The sequence below is a fragment of the Macaca fascicularis genome, chromosome 20, assembly GCF_037993035.2.
Source record: "Macaca fascicularis isolate 582-1 chromosome 20, T2T-MFA8v1.1".
Lineage (NCBI taxonomy): Eukaryota > Metazoa > Chordata > Mammalia > Primates > Cercopithecidae > Macaca > Macaca fascicularis.
This window is the reverse complement of record NC_088394.1, coordinates 18,588,631-18,607,283: the sequence shown is the minus strand read 5'-3', so window position 1 is coordinate 18,607,283 and position 18,653 is coordinate 18,588,631. Positions and strand designations below refer to the sequence as shown.

Sequence of the window (18,653 nt, the reverse complement as noted above, 5' to 3'; positions counted from 1 at the left end):
ACTCTGGCTGCTATTACAATATCACCTTGCCTCTTCCCATCACTCACCACCCTGTAGCCACACCACCCCCTCCCTCCTGTTCCCCAGAAGTGCCTGGCTCATTTCCTCACTGTGCTCTTTCCCTCTTACTCTCATCCTTAAATAGGACCTCTGATAATGGGCTCCTCTCTCTATTATTCAAGTCTCAGCTGGGTCCAGCTATATAATGGTTTCACCATTATAGGCTCATGCCTATAATCCCAGCACTTTGGGGGACTGAGAGGGGATAATCACTTGAGCCCAGGAGTTCAAACCAGCCTGTGCAACATAAGGAGACCTCATGTCTTTAAAAAATTAAAAAATTAGCCAGGCATGGTGATGTATGCCTATAGTCCCAGCTACTTGAGAGGCTAAGGTGGGAGGATGACTTGAGCCCAAGAATTTGAGGCTGCTGTGAGCTATGACCATGCCATTGCACCCCAGTCTGGGCAAGAGAGTGAGACCCCATCCTAAATTTAAAAAAAAAAAAAAATCACCTCCTCAAAGAAGCCTTCTACAGCCGCATCTGCAGTAACAGATAGCCCACTCGTCATTCTACCTTGTTTTTATTATCTTCAGAGAAGCTATAATTAATCAGCATTTATCTTATTAACTACCCAGCAGTTTTGTTTTTTTGTTTTGTTTTGTTTTTGTTTTTGTTTTTGTTTTTGTTTTTTGAGACGGAGTCTCACTCTGTCGCCCAGGCTGGAGTGCAGTGGCCGGATCTCAGCTCACTGTAAGCTCTGCCTCCCAGGTTTACGCCATTCTCCTGCCTCAGCCTCCCCAGTAGCTGGGACTACAGGTGCCCGCCACCTCGCCCGGCTAGTTTTTTGTATTTTTTAGTAGAGATGGGGTTTTACCGTGTTAGCCAGGATGGTCTCGATCTCCTGATCTCGTGATCTGCCCATCTCGGCTTCCCAAAGTGCTGGGATTACAGGCTTGAGCCACCGCGCCTGGCCTTACCCAGCAGTTTTATCTCTTGTTCACCAAAGTGTCCCAGCCCAGCACAGTACAAGGCACAGAGTAGGTACTTAATACACATCTTTTTTTATTTTTATTTTTGAGATGGAGTCTCACTCTGTCGCCCAGGCTGGAGTGCAGTAGCACAATCTCAGCTCACTGCAACCTCCACCTCCTGAGTTCAAGGGATTCTCCTGCCTCAGCCTCCCAAGTAGCTGGGATTACAGGTGCCCACCACCACGCCCAACTAATTTTTGTATTTTTAATAGAGACAGGGTTTCACCATGTTGGCCAGGCTGATCTTGAACTCCTGAGCTCAAGTAATCTGCCTGCCTTGGCCTCCCAAAGTGCTGGGATTACAGGCATGAGCCACTGTACCCCCGTTAATACACATCTTGAAGGAATAGCTGAATCAGTGAATTAATGAAGCTGGACGGGGCCAGGCCTGAAGGCAGAGTTTTGGGGAGGTGGTGGTGAGAGAAGGCTGCAGTAATTTCACTCCCTCCCAGGAATACACCACTTTCCTTGTGGTGTCCTGAGTAAATGTCCCCAGTCATGACCCTCTGGGGCTGTGCTTCCTTACCAGGGATAGCTGCTCTCGGAGCTGGATGACCACCCGTTTGTGTGCTCCAGCTAAGGCAATGAAGTAAAACATGATGAGGCTGCAACACAAGACAGACAGGTCACTAGGGAGTCTGGATAATCTGAAGGCCACTAGAAAAACAACCCAACGTATTTTTCCTTGAAACAGTTTTACTTTTGTTAGAAAAGAAGGCTGGGCACGATGGCTCATTTTCATATTCCCAGTGCTTTGCCCAGGCAGAAGGATCACTGAAGGCCAGGAGTTTGAGACCAGCCCAGGCAACATAGTGAGAGCCCTATCTCTAGAAAAATAAAATATGGCCGGGCGCGGTGGCTCATGCCTGTAATCCCAGCACTTTAGGAGGCCGAGGAAGGCAGATCACCTGAGGTCAGGAGTTTGAAATCAGCCTGACCAACATGGTGAAACCCCGTCTCTAATAAAAATACAAAAATTAGCTGGGAGTGGTGGTGGGCACCTAGAATCCCAGCTACTCAGGAGGCTGAGACAGGAGAATCGCTTGAACCCAAGAGGCAGAGGTTGCAGTGAGCCGAGATCGCGCCACTGCACTACAGCCTGGGCAACAGAGCAAGCCTCTGTCTAAAAAAAAAAAAAAAAAAGAAAATGTAAAATTAGCCAGGCATGGTGGCGTGAGCCTGTAGTCCTCAGCTGCTCAGGAAGCTGAGGCAGGAGGATTTGAGCCCAGAAGTTCAAGGCTGCAGTGAGCTATGATCGCACTACCATACTCCAGACTGGGCAACAGAGCCAGACCCTGCTCTACAAAAAATAAAGAAAACCCTCATCTCTTCCAAGCAGAGGGTATAAGAAACAGCTACTGAAGTTTTTATTTGGCAGTGGCAGCAGAATCTGATTTATGCCTTGCTTTTTAATTTTAATATTAAAATTTGCTGATGTTCCCCTTGTACATACAGAATGACAGAAAGAGAGAACGACATGGTTGAGAAAGTCAGCTGGGCAAGTAATTAACATGTGGATGATCACTGTGGAGACGCTCTAGCCCATTTCCTCATTTGTAAAATAGGGAAAACATAATAAAACCCAGTGATTTCAAGCTTTGGATAAAATCATTTTTATTATTTTATTTATTTATTTTTGAGACAGAGTTTCACTCTTATTGCCCAGGCTTGAGTGCAATGGCGTGATCTCAGCTCACTGCAACCTCTGCATCTCAGGTTCAAGTGATTCTCCTGCCTCAGCCTCCCAAGTAGCTAGAATTACATGCCTGGCTAATTTTATGTATTTTTTACTAAAGATGGTGTTTCACCATGTTGGTCAGGCTGGTCTCGAACTCCTGGCCTCAAGTGATCTGCCCGCCTCAGCCTCCCAAAGTGTTGGGATTACAGGCCTGAGCCACCACGCCTGGCCTGTTATGCCCATTTTAGAGACAGGAAAGTGCAGTTCAAAGAAGCTCAATAACTTGTCAAGTCTAGAGTGACCCCCACCCCCTGCCATTTCCCAATGGGAGGAGCCCACATGCCTCAGTGGGTCCCGGTGGTTCTCACTCACCAAATAATCATGAAGAAAGGAACTGCAAAGGCTTCGGAAGTGACGCCGTGGATGAAGGACTGCAGCGAGCTGGGGAAGGTGCTCACCGTCTTGGGGATGACCTCCCAGGTGGTGTTGAAGTTGGTGAACGGCCCACAGGCTTTCGAGGAAGGGATGCTGCCAGGACACAGACCAACAGGCTCAGAAGGAGCGTGTAGCACAGGCTGAGTGTCCCGCCTCCGCACGCCCAGAATGTTTTGTTAACAGTGGCCTACAAGGAGCCACCTGACCTCCTGGGCCTTCTGGAATGTTTGGGTCGAAAATGCTTACCCCGGCTGGGCACGGTGGCTCATGAATGTCATCCCAGCACTTTGGGAGGCTGAGGAAGGTGGATCACCTGAGGTCAGGAATTCGAGACCCGGCTAACCAAAATGGTGAAACCCCATCTCTACTAAAAATACAAAAATTAGCCGGGCATGGTGGTGCATGCCCACCCAGCTACTTGGGAGGCCGAGACAGGAGAATCACCTGAACCTGAGAGGCGGAGGTTGCAGTGAGCAGAGATTGAACCACTGCACGCTAGCCTGGGCAACAAGAGCAAAACTCCATCTCAAAAAAAAAAAAAGAAAAAGAAAGAAAGAAAGAAAAGAAAACAAAAGAAAAGAAAAGAGAAAGAAAGAAAGTGCTTACCCTGAAATTTCATCAAGTCTCTAGACCTAACTTCCAGTTTACAGGAAATTCAGGAGAGAGAGCAAGTTAAATGACAGTGTAAGAAAATAACAAGACAAATCCAAAATGTGGGCATTCTACTCTCCAGTCTCTTAATTGAGAAGTGAGGAAACTGGCCTGGACTCTTCAGAGAATCAGGAATTAAAAGAGACTAAGGAGGGAGAGCATTAGGAAAAATAGCTAATGCATGCTGGGCTTAATACCTAGGTGACGGGGATAGGTATAGCAAACCACCATGGCACACATTTACCTTGGTAAGAAACCTTCATGTCCTGCACATGTACCCCAGAACTTTAAATTTAAATTTAAAAAAGGAGAGACTAAGGAGATAGAACAAACAGAAGCAATGGGTCAAACTTGGAAGATCACTATTTTAAAAACAAATCTCTAATCCCAGCACTTTGGGAGCCCAAGGCGGATGTATCACCTGAGGTCAGGAAATGGAGGCCAGCCTGGCCAATGTGGCGAAGCCACGTCTCTACTAAAAATACAATAACTAGCCTGGCATGGTGGCGGGTGCCTGTAATCCCAGCTACAAGGGAGGCTGAAGCACAAGAGTTGCTTGAACCTGAGAGGTGGAGATTGCAGTGAGCTGAGATCGGGCCACTGTACTCCAGCCTGGGTGACAGAGCAAGAGCGAGACACCATCTCAGGAAAAAAAAAAACAAAAAAACTATACTAAAGACTATTGAGGGACAATTGGAGAAATTTAAAATGGCAGAAATATGATATTAGTATTAATCTTCTTAAGTGTGATATATTATTGTGGAAACACATAAAGAGGAGTCCCTTAGTCTAGGAGCTGAAGTACTTAGCAATGAAATATTATGAGGTCTATAAGTCAATTTCAAATTATTTCCTATCCAAAAAAAAAGTATGCATAGAGAAAACAAATCCAGTTGGCCCCCCACATCCAAAGGTTCTGCATCATCAAATTCAACCAACCTCAGATAAAAATATTTGAAAAATAGGCCGGGCGCGGTGGCTCAAGCCTGTAATCCCAGCACTTTGGGAGGCCGAGACGGGCGGATCACGAGGTCAGGAGATCGAGACCATCCTGGCTAACACAGTGAAACCCCGTCTCTACTAAAAATACAAAAACTTAGCCGGGCGCGGTGGCGGGCGCCTATAGTCCCAACTACTCGGGAGGCTGAGGCAGGAGAATGGCGTGAACCCGGGAGGCGGAGCTTGCAGTGAGCTGAGATCCGGCCACTGCACTCCAGCCTGGGTGACAGAGCGAGACTCTGTCTCAAAAAAAAAAAAAAAAAAAAAAAATTTGAAAAATAAAAAACAACAATACAGCCAGGCATAGTGGCTTGTGCCTATAATCCTGGCACTTTGGGAGGCCAAGGCAGATGGATCACTTGAGGTCGGGAGTTTTGAGACCAGCCTGGCCAAAATGGCGAAACCCTGTCTCTACTAAAAATATAAAAATTAACCAGGCATGGTGGGGGCACGCACCTGTAATCCCAGCTACTCCAGAGGCTGAGGCATAAGAATCACTTGAACCCGGGAGGCAGAGGTTGCAGTGAGCCAAGATGGCAACACTGCACTCCAGCCTCGGCGACAGAGCCAGACTCCCTCTCAAAAAAAAACCAAAAAAACAAAAAACAAAGCAAATACCATGCTTTTTTTTAAATTTTTTTCTGAGACAGAGTTTCACTCTTGTTGCTCAGGCTGGAGTGCAATCGTGCAATCTCGGTTCACTGCAACCTCTGCCTCCCGGGTTCAAGTGATTCTCGTGCCTCAGCCTCTGGAGTAGCTGGGATTACAGGCGCCCACCACCACGCCCAGCTAATTTTGAATTTTTAGCAGAGACAGGGTTCTCCATGTTGGTCAGGCCGGTCTCGAACTCCTGACCTCAGGTGATCCGCCTGCCTCAGCCTCCCAAAGTGCTGGGATTACAGGTGTGAGCCACCATGCCCGGCCTACCATGCCATTTCATAGCAAGGACTTGAGCATCTGAAGATTTTAATGTGGTTGGGGGGAAGATCATGGAATCGATGCCTGAAAGATACTGAGGGAGACTGCATAGTAAAATGTTAACAGTTGGGACATCCAATTGAAGGGCATATGAGTTTTACTGCTGCTAGTTTTTCAACTTTTCTGTGGATTTCAAATTTTTCAAAATGAAAAGGAGAGAAAAAAATAAAATAAAATTACAATAGGAAAGCACTAACATTAAGACCTGGAAAGAACTGACTAAATTCACATCACAAAGGTCTGTGTATAAGACTTTCCATTGCAGCCCTTTATGTAGGGATAAAAATAAATTCCTGGAAACAACCTAAATGTTGTTTAAGGAAATGGATGAACAATTTATGGGCCATTCATATGATGGAATACTAACGAACCATTGAGAGAAAAAGAGAGAAAAAGTGGCCAGTCACGGTGGCTTACGCCTGTAACCCCAGCACTTTGAGAGGTGGAGGTGGGAGGATCACTTGGGCTCAGGAGTTCAAGACCAGCCTGGGCAACATAGCAAGATAGCATCTTAAAAAAAAAAAAAAAGAAAAGAAAAGACACAAATGTGAGGAGAGGACCATCACTCAGAGGAAAATTAAGTACTTGAGAAGGAATGAGAAAATGAATTTTCACCATTTTTGTATATCTTTTTAATTTTGTGCTATGTGAATGCATTTCCTATTTTAAAAAATCAAGCCGGGCACGGTGGCTCACATCTGTAATCCCAGCACTTTGGGAGACCGAGGCAGGCGGATCCCCTGAGGTCAGGAGTTCGATACGAGCCTGACCAACATGGAGAAACCCCATCTCTACTAAAAATACAAAATTAGCCAGGTGTGGTGGCACATGCATGTAATCCTAGCAACTCGGGAGGCGGAGGCAGGAGAATCCCTTGAACCCGAGAGGCAGAGGTTGCGGTGAGCAGAGCTCACACCACTGCACTTCAGTCTGGGCAACAAGAGCGAAACCCCATCTCAAAAAAAAAAAAAAAAGACAGAAAAAAAAATCAAAGCTAAAAATATTTTTTAAAGAAGAGTTTTGTATGTCCATGGACATAAGAAAGGATATAATATAAAACTAAGTGGAAAAAAAAGGAAAACAAAAAAAAAAGAAAAAATATTAAATGAAAAAATAAGTTACCAAACAGGATTATACTATTATCTCATTTTTTTCTGAAAAAATAAATAATTGCTTTTCATAAATAATTTCCAGAAATATTCATAAGAAAATGTCATTACGTCACCTATGGAGAGTGAAAATAAGAGGTGAAGTTAAGGAGCAATTTTTTTCTCTTCAATTTACACCCTTCGGTACTGCTTGAATTGTTTATATAACATACATTACCGTAACAATAAAAAGCAACAAAACACATACAGAATCAAATTGTTAAAAAAGAGCCACCTGGCCGGGCGCGGTGGCTCAAGCCTGTAATCCCAGCACTTTGGGAGGCCGAGACGGGCGGATCACGAGGTCAGGAGTTCGAGACCATCCTGGCTAACACGGTGAAACCCCGTCTCTACTAAAAAATACAAAAAACTAGCCGGGCGCGGTGGCGGGCGCCTGTAGTCCCAACTACTCGGGAGGCTGAGGCAGGAGAATGGCGTGAACCCGGGAGGCAGAGCTTGCAGTGAGCTGAGATCCGGCCACTGCACTCCAGCCTGGGCGGCAGAGCGAGACTCCGTCTCAAAAAAAAAAAAAAAAAAAAGAGCCACCAAGCACAGTGGCTCACGCCTGTAATCCCAGCACTTTGGGAGGCCGACATGCGCAGATCACTTGAGATAAGGAGTTCAAGACCAGCCTGGCCAACGTGGTGATACCCCATCTCTACTAAAAATACAAAAATTAGCTGGGTGTAGTGGCAGGCGCCTGTAATCCCAGCTAGTTGGGAGGCTGAGGCAGTAGAATTGCTTCAACCTGGGAGGCAGAGGTTGCAGGAAGCCAAGATCACAGCACTGTACTCTATCCTGGGCAACAGAGTAAGACTGCATCTCATTAAAAAAAAGAACAAAATCTGAGAGAGGGACTCAAAGTTCCAGGCTTTTCCTTTTTTGTTTGTCTGTTTATTTGCTTGTTTTTTGTTTTTAATTTGAGACGAGGTCTTGCTATGTTGCCAGGGCTGGTCTTGAACTCCTTGGCTCAAGCGATCCCCCTGCCCCACCTTGGCCTCCCAAAGTGCTGGATTACAGGTGTGAGCCACCGCACCTGTCCAGGCTTTTAATTTAAAGATGAAGAAACAGGCCGGGCGCGGTGGCTCAAGCCTGTAATCCTAGCACTTTGGGAGGCCGAGACGGGCGGATCACGAGGTCAGGAGTTCGAGACCATCCTGGCTAACACGGTGAAACCCCGTCTCTACTAAAAAATACAAAAAACTAGCCGGGCGAGGTGGCTGGCGCCTGTAGTCCCAGCTACTCGGGAGGCTGAGGCAGGAGAATGGCGTAAACCCGGGAGGCGGAGCTTGCAGTGAGCCGAGATCCGGCCACTGCACTCCAGCCTGGGCGACAGAGCGAGACTCCATCTCAAAAAAAAAAAATAAGTAAAAAATAAAGATGAAGAAACAAAATTCGGCCTGGTGTGGTGGCTCATGCCTGTAATCCCAATACTTTAGAAGGCCGAAGCAAAAGGATCAATTGAGCTCAGGAGTCTGAGATCAGCGTGGGCAACATAGTGAGGCCTCGTCTCTACAGAAAAATAATAAAATTTAAATAATTAGCCAGGCGTGGTGGTGCGCACCTGTAGTCTCAGCTACTCAGGAGGCTGAGGCAAGAAGATCGCTTGAGCCTTGGAAGTCTTGACAGCCTGTGTGTGTAGAACACCATGAGAAAAGCCAATAAAGCCATGGTGGCTCACACCTGTAATCCCAGCACTTTGGGAGGCCAAGGCGGGCAGATCACCCGAGGTCAGGAGTTCAGACCAGCCTGGCCAACATGGCGAAACCCTGTCTCTACTAAAAATATAAAAATCAGCCAGGCATAGTGGCACACACCTGTAGTCCCAGCTACTCAGGAGGCTGTTTGAACCTGGGAGATGGAGGTTGCAGTGAACCAAGATTGCGCCACCGCACTCCAGCCTGGGTGACAGAGCAAGACTCTGTCTCAAAAAAAAAAAAAAAAAAAGTGATGTGATGGATCCTTTTACATAAAAGAGGAACAGATCAAGAAGCAATGAAATGTTCTAGAAAACAACGTCACATTTACCGTGATATGCTGATTGTCAGAGGTATGATTGCCAAACACAGCCCGATCAACAACACCAACAGGAAGAAGAAATTAGAATTGGATGCTCTGAACGGCCTGGGGGAGGGTCTGCAGGTATAAAGCAGACTCCACTACAAGGAGAAAAACAAAGAAAAATTAAGATCAATGAGTACAGCTTCTATAAGGATAAATAAGCTCATTCCTGCATTACAGTGGGAATGTTAATCACTCTAACCTTTCCAGAGGGTAGTCCAGCAATACAGATCAAAATGAAAAAGGTTTCATCCAGACTCCAAACTTTGGGGAATTCATGCTGATGAAATAGAAGGAGAAATGGGCCAAAACACAGGTATGTGGATGTTTTGTTTGTTTCTTTCTTTCTTTGAGACGGAGTCTCGCTCTAGCGCCCAGGCTGGAGTGCAGTGGCGCGATCTCGGCTCACTGCAAGCTCCACCTCCTGGGTTCACGCCACTCTCCTGCCTCAGCCTCCCGAGTAGCTGGGACCACAGGCTCCCGCCACCATGCTCGGCTAATTTTTTGTATTTTTAGTAGAGACGGGGTTTCACCGTGTTAGCCAGGATGGTCTCGATCTCCTGACCTCGTGATCTGCCCGTCTCGGCCTCCCAAAGTGCTGGGATTACAGGCTTGAGCCACGGCGCCCGGCCAACAAAACAATTCTTAACAAAACTCTCAAAATTATAAAAACACAAAAATTCATCAAGAGTAGGCTGGGCGCGGTGGCTCACGCCTGTAATCCCAGCATTTTGGGAGGCCAAGGCGGTTGGATCACGAGGTCAGGAGTTCAAGACCAGCCTGGCCAAAATGGTGAAACCCCATCTCTACTAAAAACACAAAAATTAGCCAGGCACAGTGGCAGGCTCCTGTAGTCCCAGCTACTCAGGAGGCTGGGGCAGGAGAATCACTTGAACTCAGGAGGGGGAGGATGCAGTGAGCCGAGATCACGCCACTACATTCCAGCCTGGGTAACAGAGTGAGACTCCATCTCAAAAAAAAAGCATATTTTTCTAGAATAAACGTATATTTTAAATAAAGGATGTAATTTTGACATGTCTCATAGGATATAAGGTGAGCTCCAGACATATTGGTGCCCTGGAAGGTCGAAAATGGCCCAGCATATGAGCCCCCATTCCCACCGGCTCCTTACCTCTTTCACATAGAAGATGATAATGAATTTCAAGGTTGCAATTGCAGGGAGAAGGGGTGAGAAAAAGGCCCCGATCCAGCAGATGGTTTGCCCATAAACTATCCCCAGGACGTTATCAGGAATGGCAAACTCCTGCTGACCCCAGCACTGAATCAGCTTCCAAGAGGAACAGTAGGTCACCAGGAGCCTGGAAACAGACAATTCTCACTTGGGCTACTGGTGTCTGCCAAGGCCACAGAACCATATCACAAAGATCAGGACTATTTCCATGCATATTTCTCATGGACACTGGTTAGTCATATGTCTTAAAGATGCAGAATATAATGAACTCAGGAATCATTAAGATCAGGTTCCAAGTCTCAGATCTACAGTTCGGCACTCAAATTGATACGATCCTTGACTTTTTTTTTTTTTTTTTCCCGAGACAAGGTCTCACTGTCACCCAGTCTGGAGTGCAGTGGTGCAATCATAGCTCACTGTACCCTCAACCTCCAAGCCTCAAGCGATCCTCCTGCCTCAGCCTCCCAAGTGGCTGAGACTACATGTGCATGCTTGGCTACCTGGCTAATTTTTGTTTCTTGTAGGGACAGGGTCTCACTTATTTTGCCCGGGCAGGTCTCAAACTCCTGGCCTCAAGTGATCCTCCTTCCTTGGCCTCACCAGTGCTAGGATTATGGGTGTAAGCCACTGTGCCCAGGCTTCCATATTTATTTTTAAGGACTCACTAGACCTCTGGCCTCTGCCTAGATTATCTGCATACATGGGTAAAGAGTGGTTAAGTGAACAGAGAATAATAACAGAAATGACAACACAGTTTATGATAATCATGCTGGTGGTAGCTTACATTTTGTTGAGTTCTGTACTGTGGAGTGTTCTCAGTGCTTTCATCTGCATTACTTACCCCATTTACTCCTCACCACAAAGTTACTGGGTGGGTACTTCTACTATCCCCATTTTACAGGTGAGAAAATAGGCACAGAGCTTAAATAACTTGCCCAAAGTCACATGACTAGCAAGGGGCAGGGCGGCAGCTTGAACCCAGATCAGGACACGGGCGTCCATTGCCGCCTGGAGAGTCTGCACCTTTTGTGCTGATGGCAGAAGGCCATCCCCAGCAAAACCTCATGGAAAGTGACCCCATTTCTGCTCTTCATGCTGCCTTTAGATTAGCAACTAATGCATGCTGAGGTCAACAGCCTGGAGCTACTTGAAAGTTTCCAGTTATGAACAGACACAATGGTTCAAACCTGTAATCCCAGCACTTTGGAAGACTGAGGCAGGAGAATCATTTGAGGCCAGTTTGAGACCAGCCTGGGCAACATAGCAAGAGCCCCTCTCTATAAAAAATTTAAAACTTGGCCTGGCATGGTGGCTCATGCCTCTAATCCTAGCACTTTGGAAGGCAGAGGCAGGTGAATCACGAGGTCAGGATATCAAGACCATCCTGGCTAACATGGTGAAACCCTGTCTCTACTAAAAATACAAAAAATTAGCCAGGTGTGCTGGCGGGCGCCTGTAGTCCCAGCTACTCAGGAGGCTGAGACAGCAGAATTGCTTGAACCCAGGAGGCAGAGGCTGCAGTGAGCTGAGATTGCGCCACTGTACTCCAGCCTGGGTGACAGAGCAAGACCCTGCCTCAAAAAAAAAAAAAAAAAAGTTACCAGTTGTCAGATTTCCAGGGCTATAGAGTCATCCAGCAGCTTCTGGAATGCAGCTGCAATGGGACCCTCCAGTTGTGTGTGTGTGTGTGTGTGTGTGTGTGTGTGTGTGTGTGGTGGGGGGGGATAATAAGGGCACCCCTCACACTTACTTTCTAGGAAAATCCACGAAGAGTGTCACAGCCAAGATGATGATGAAGTCGAAGATCATCAGCTTGTACATTTCCTGACCAACTTGGGTCTCCCAGCACTGAAACCAAAGAGAGTGAGGGAAACTGAAAGACCCTAGCTGAGGCAGAGAAAGCCAGGCTCCCAAGACACCTTCTAATTCCCTTTCCAACTCCAGATCCTGTGGCTCCAGCGAGGGCATCAGCTGAGGCAAACTCTGAGCCTCAGCACAGACTTTGGTTTCCAAGCCCTCAGAAGTGCCTGGTGTTGGACTTGACAAGGGGCCACACTCTGTCTCATCACTAGAACTAGAAAGCGAAGCAACTGCAGTTCAAACCCATGACTTCAACCGCTGTTCTCTTGACCATGACACTGTATTCCGGAAGGACCCAGCCACGCCCCCGCCCCGCAACTCACCGGGTAGAGTTTCTGGTTGTAGCCGCAGAGGTCGCATGTGTCATCATCACAGGATGTGATCTTAGAGCCCAGCGTGAACACCAGGACACATATGGTGGCCAGCCGCATGAAGACACACCTTTGGAAAGAGGAGAGAGGATGGGAAGATGAGGCCCTCAGGGCGGCTGGTCCCTTGGAACTGTGGCTAGGGAATGTAGAAGTTGCCTTTTTTTTTCTTTTTCTTTTTTTTGAGACCGAGTGTCGCTCTGTCGCCCAAGCTGGAGTGCAGTGGCGCGATCTCGGCTCACTGCAACCTCCGCCTCCAGGGTTCAAGCGATTCTCCTGTCTCGCCCTCCCGAGTAGCTGGGACTACAGGCGCCCGCCACCACACCCGGCTGATTTTTTTAATTTTTAGTAGAGATGGGGTTTCACCATGTTAGCCAGGATGGTCTTGATCTCCTGACCTTGTGATCCACCTGCCTCAGCCTCCCAAAGTGCTAGGATTACAGGCGTGAGCCCCCGTGCCCAGCATTTTTTTTCTTTTTTGGCAGTGGGGGATGGAGTGTTTGTTCTGTCGCCCAGGCTGGAGTGCAGTGGCACGATCTCAGCTCTCCTGCCTCACCCTCCCAAGTAGCTGGGATTACAGGTGTCTGCCACCATGCCCAGCTAATTTTTTTTCTATTTTTAGTAAAGATGAGGTTTCACCATGTTGCCCAGGTGGTCTGGAACTCCTGGCCCCAAGCAATCCACCTGTCTCAGCCTCCCAAAGTGCTGGGATTACAGGTGTGAGCCACCATGGACGGCCCAAAGCTGCCTTTCTTAAAAGAAAACCCCAGCCAGGCATAGCGGCTCATGCGTGTAATCCCAGCACTTTGGGAGGTAGAGGCAGGAGGGTCACGTGAGCCCTGGAGTTTGAGACCAACCTGGGCAACAAAGTTAGACCACCACCCACTGGCCATCTCTACAAAAAAATAAAAATAAAAATTAGCAAGGTATGGTGGTGACCCAGCTACACAGGAGACTGACTCAAGAGGATTGCTTGAGCCCAGGAGAACAAGGCTGCAGTGAGCCGAGATTGATCCACTGTACTACAGCCTCAGGGACAGAGTGAGAAAAAAACAAACAACCAACAACAAAAAACAATGTAGGGCGTGGTGGCTCACGCCTGTAATCCCAGCACTTTGAGAGGCCGAGGCAGAGGGATCACCTAAGGTCAGGAATTCAAGGCTGGCCTGGTCAACATGGTGAAACCTTCTCTACCAAAAACACAAAAATTAGCTGGGCGCGGTGGCCCACGCCTGTAATCCCAGCTACTCCAGAGGCTGCGACAGGAGAATCGCTTGAACCTAGGGCGCGGAGGTTGCAGTGAGCCAAGATCACACCACTACACCCAGCCTGGGCAATAGAGCAAGACTCCATCTCAAAAAGAAAAAAGCAGGCCGGCGCGGTGACTCACGCCTATAATCCCAGCACTTTGGGAAGCAGACGCAGACAGATCACCTGAGGTCAGGAGTTCGAAACCAGCTTGACCAACATGGAGAAACCCCATCTCTATTACAAACACAAAGTTAGCCAGGCATGGTGGCACATCCCTGCAATCTCAGCTACTCAGGAGGCTGAGGTAGGAGAATCGCTTCAACCCAGGAGGCGAAGGTTGCCACCACACCCAGATGAGATCGCGCCATTGCACTCCAGCCTGGGCAACAAGAGCGAAACTCCATCTCAGAAATTAATTAATTAATTAATTAATTAAAAAAGCAAACCCCTAAATGGGTACAGAATTTCTTTTGGGGCTGATGAAAAGGTTCTGGAGATGGATGGTGGTGATGGCTGCACAACACTGGGGCTGTATTTAATGCCACTAAATTGTATTCTGACAATGGTTAAAATGGCAACTTTTATGTTACATATATGTTACTATAATTTTTTTAAAAGATTGGCCGGGCGCGGTGGCTCAAGCCTGTAATCCCAGCACTTTGGGAGGCCGAGACGGGTGGATCACGAGGTCAGGAGATCGAGACTATCCTGGCTAACACGGTGAAACCTCGTTTCTACTAAAAAAATACAAAAAACTAGCCGGGCGAGGTGGCGGGCACCTGTAGTCCCAGCTACTCGGGAGGCTGAGGCAGGAGAATGGCGTGAACCTGGGAGGCGGAGCTTGCAGTGAGCTGAGATCCGGCCACTGCACTCCAGCCTGGGCGACAGAGCCAGACTCCGTCTCAAAAAAAAACAAAAAAAGAAATAAAAGATCAGAAAGCTGGGACCTCCTAATTCCGTGATGACATAGTGACACTATAGGACATGACACATTCCTGAAAAGAACCCCTGGAATATTTTCTGTATCAGCGTCGAGGGATGTCTGGTGTGCTGAAAAGTGAAAAAAAAGTATGCTGCAGAGATATCACAGAGATATGATACTATTTTTGGAAGAAAAAAACCTGTGAGTGTTGGCACAAACATCAGGAACTGTGTGGACAAAAACACACTGGGTTCAAGGGAGGTGGGTGGAGACGGTGAGTTTTTGTTCTCGTTTTTTTGTTTTTTTTTTTTAAAGACAATTTTCTATTGTTTGGTTTGTAATACAAAAATAAATAGAAATGTTTGGCTAGCACGGTGAAACCCCGTCTCTACTAAAAAATACAAAAAATTAGCCGGGCGCGGTGGCGGGTGCCTGTAGTCCCAGCTACTCAGGAAGCTGAGGCAGGAGAATGGCGTGAACCTGGGAGGCGGGGCTTGCAGTGAGCCATGATTGTGCCACTGCACTCCAGCCTGGGCGACACAGTGAGACTCCGTCTCAAAAAAAAAAAAAAAAAGAAAGAAAGAAACATTAAAGAATAAGGGAGGCTGGGCATGGTGGCTCATTAGCCTGTAATCCCAACGCTTTGGGAAGCTTAGGTGCGAGGATTGCTTGAGCCCAGGAGTTTGAGAACAACCTGGGCAACGTGAGGATATCCTGTCTCCACAAAAAATTAAAAAATCAGCTTGGCATGGTGGCGTGCACCTGTAGTCCCAGCTACTCGAGAGGTTGAGGCACTTGGGTCCAGGTGGTCAAGGCTGCAGTGACCTATGATCATGCCACTGCACTCCAGCCTGGACAACAGAGCAAGACCCAGTCTCAAAAAAAAAAAAAAAGGAAAGAAAAGAATGAGGGTAAAAGTGAACCCACGCCCTCTAATCACTCTTCTCATTACTAACACCACACTCTGTGCCTCTGCTGGGATACAACAGGAAGGACATGGCACCGCTCATGAGGTTTCCTTAACTAAAAACTGACACAGAATCTAACAAAAACTCTGAATCTACGCAGTCATTGACAGCAACTATGGGCACAGAAAAACAAATTAAACACACCAGGAAGAAACAATGGACGAAATCCAGAATAGGAGATATTCTACAGGAAAAGATCCAGTTTCTTCCACAAATCAAAGGCTTAACAAAAGGGGAGGGGAAACTCTGAAAAGAATACAAGAGATTTAGGAGACATGACAACCAAACACAGCATGTGGGCCATGTTTGGATTCTGCTTTGAACAAATCAACTGTGGAAAACCATCTGCAACCCCACCGGGGAGACCGACTCGATTTTATTAGGTGTGATGATGGTTATATGTTTAAAGCTCCCATCACTTAGAGATATAATGAAGTTGGCTGGGCACGATGGCTCACGCCTGTAATCCCAACACTTTGGGAGGCTAAGGTGGATGGATCATCTGAGGTCAGGAGTTCGAGACCAGCCTGGCCAACATGGTGAAACCTCGTCTCTACTAAAAATATATTTTTAAAAATTAGCCAGGTGTAGTGGCCCGTGCCTGTAGTCCCAGCTATTCGAGAGGCTGAGGCAGGAGAATTGCTTGAACCCGGGAGGTGGAGGTTGCAGTGAGCCGAGATCACACCACTGCACTCCAGCCTGAGCAAAAGGGCAAGACTCCGTCTCAAAAAAAAAAAAAAAGGTATAATGAAGTGTTTACAGATGAAATGGCATGTTGCCTGAGATTTGCTTAAAATAATCCAGCAAAGAAACGGGGAATAGATGGAAATAAGATTAGCAAAATGTTGGGAATGACTGAAATGTAAGTGAAAGGCATATGGGAATCATTACACTATGCATTCTGTTTGAAAACTTTGAGACCGAGCATGGTGGCTCTTGCCTGTAATCACAGGATTTGGGAGGTGGAGGTAAGAGGGTGACTTAAGCCCAGGAATTCAAGACCAGCCTGGGCAACATAACAAAACCCTGTCTCTACAAAAAAAAAAAATTGTTTTTAATTAGCTGTGCGTGGTGGTGCATGTCTGTGGTCCCACCTATGTGGGAGGCTGAGGTGGGAGGATTGTTTGAGATCAAGGATTTGAGACTGCAGTGAATTATGATCTGTCCCCCCACTGCACTTCAGCCTGGGGGACAGAGTGAGACCCCATCTCAAAAAACAAAAATTTTTTTTCAAAATAAAAAATGTTTTATATAACATGCAAATGCTATCTAAGGCATGTGAGAAACAGAAAGAAAACTCTCAAGTCCTGCACAGTCCCACCTGGTCTTCTCCACTCATTTGTGTTAACTCCCTGGACTCTGCCTTATAGCTGTCATTTCTGACAGTTTTAGAGTAACCCCTGCTCTTAGGGTCCCAGCCTATGCCCTGTGCTATTATATGGACCAAAAACATAATATCAAGGAGTAGACTCTCAAATCAAAGACATTTCACCATATGTACAAATTCTGATTCATTCATGGGGGCTGTCTGAAGGTTGAGGAGGACTCTTGGCTCAGCAGGAAAATGCACCACAATTGATTAGCGATGTCTGCCATGGGCAAGAGAGGGCAGGTGGTGATTGGCTTGACATGCCTGCCATCTTCATGGTAGGCATTACCTAAGGATTGTCAGCCGGATCTCAAAGCCTGGGGAATAATCCTCATAGCGGATGATCTTGGCAAAGATCATTGGGGTGATAAAATTGGCCAGCGTGATCACAATAGACGGTAGATACAATATCAAGAGGTTCTCTCCAAAAACCATCTTGTCGATTTCCTAGGAGAATAACAAAACTTATTAGTCAGGAGTATATAAGGAAGTTACACCACAAATAGATACAACAGAAAAGAACTCAACTATGGGTGTTGGCAAATGAAACATATTTGTCATTCAACATGGCCTGTAAGTCATGTCCTTCCTTTTTTTTTTCTTTTTTTTTTTTTTTGAGATGGAGTCTCCCTTTGTCGCCCAAGCTGGAGTGCAGGGACATGATCTCTGCTCACTGCAACCTCCGTCTCCCAGGTTCAAGCGATTCTCCTGCCTCAGCCTCCCGAGGAGCTGGGACTACAGGCACCCGCCACCATGCCAGGCTAATTCTTGTATTTTTAGTAAAGTCAGGGTTTCACCATGTTGGTCAGGCTGGTCTCAAACTCCTGACCTCATGTGATCCACCTGCTTTGGCCTCCCAAAGTGCTAGGATTACAGGCATGAGCCACCGCGCCCAGCCGCCATCTTCTTCTTCAGATGTTCAAAAAGAGGTATCTAGTACTGTGTGGGAAGAAAACCAAGCTCTACTGGATTGATTAAGGGGTTGTATAAGAAGACCCGTGAGGCCGGGCGCGGTGGCTCACGCCTGTAATCCCAGCACTTTGGGAGGCCGAGGCGGATGGATCACGAGGTCAGGATATCGAGACCATCCTGGCTAACACGGTGAAACCCCGTCTCTACGAAAAACATAAAAAATTAGCCGGGCGTAGTGGCGGGCACCTGTAGTCCCAGCTACTTGGGAGGCTGAGGCAGGAGAATCGCTTGAACCCAGGAGGCAGAGCTTGCAGTGAGCCGAGATCGCGCCACTGCACTCAGGCCTGGGCGACAAGCAAGACTCCGTCTCAAAAAAAAAACAAAAAACAAAAAGAAGACTCGTGAGTTCTGTATAAATGGGCAATTTAAAGTATCTTCAAGGGTGTAGGATTGATTGATTTGAAATTGAAATAGCAATTCCCTGCTTTCACAGTAACAGACTACTTAGACAATATATAGCTATCTGCAATAAAAAGTAAATTTCCTAGCCTCCCTTGTAGCTAGGTACTACCATGTGACTAAATTCTGGCCAAGGGGATATGAGTGGAAGTTTTTAGTGTAACCCCCAGGTCATGCCCTTTAAAGGAAGAAATGCGCCCTCCTTAGCCCCTTCTTCTCCTTCCCCTTGGCTAGAATGTGGCCATGGTGGTGAGCTATCTTGTACCATACAGAAGACCATACTCAGCCAGGCACAATGGCTCATGCCTGTAATCCCAGCACTCTGGGAGGCTGAGGGAGGTGGATCACTTGAGGTCAGAAGTTCGAG

At 47.0% G+C, this 18,653-nt stretch overlaps 1 protein-coding gene across 3 annotated transcripts in view; it reads right to left on the bottom strand.

The window, feature by feature from the left end:
- Positions 1-18,653, bottom strand: part of TMC7 (transmembrane channel like 7) — a 70,725-nt gene that overhangs the window by 3,421 nt on the left and 48,651 nt on the right. For 2 of the 3 annotated variants that reach the window (XM_074027815.1, XM_015442115.4), the window contains 8 exons: positions 17,205-17,362; positions 12,361-12,478; positions 11,928-12,025; positions 10,118-10,304; positions 9,188-9,265; positions 8,953-9,083; positions 3,086-3,241; positions 1,562-1,640 (listed from right to left, as the gene is read on the bottom strand). In XM_074027815.1, the coding sequence (XP_073883916.1) occupies positions 1,562-1,640; positions 3,086-3,241; positions 8,953-9,083; positions 9,188-9,265; positions 10,118-10,304; positions 11,928-12,025; positions 12,361-12,478; positions 17,205-17,362 (1,005 nt within the window). The remainder of the gene's footprint in view (positions 1-1,561; positions 1,641-3,085; positions 3,242-8,952; positions 9,084-9,187; positions 9,266-10,117; positions 10,305-11,927; positions 12,026-12,360; positions 12,479-17,204; positions 17,363-18,653) is intronic. The other variant, XM_045382899.3, reaches the window with a different exon arrangement.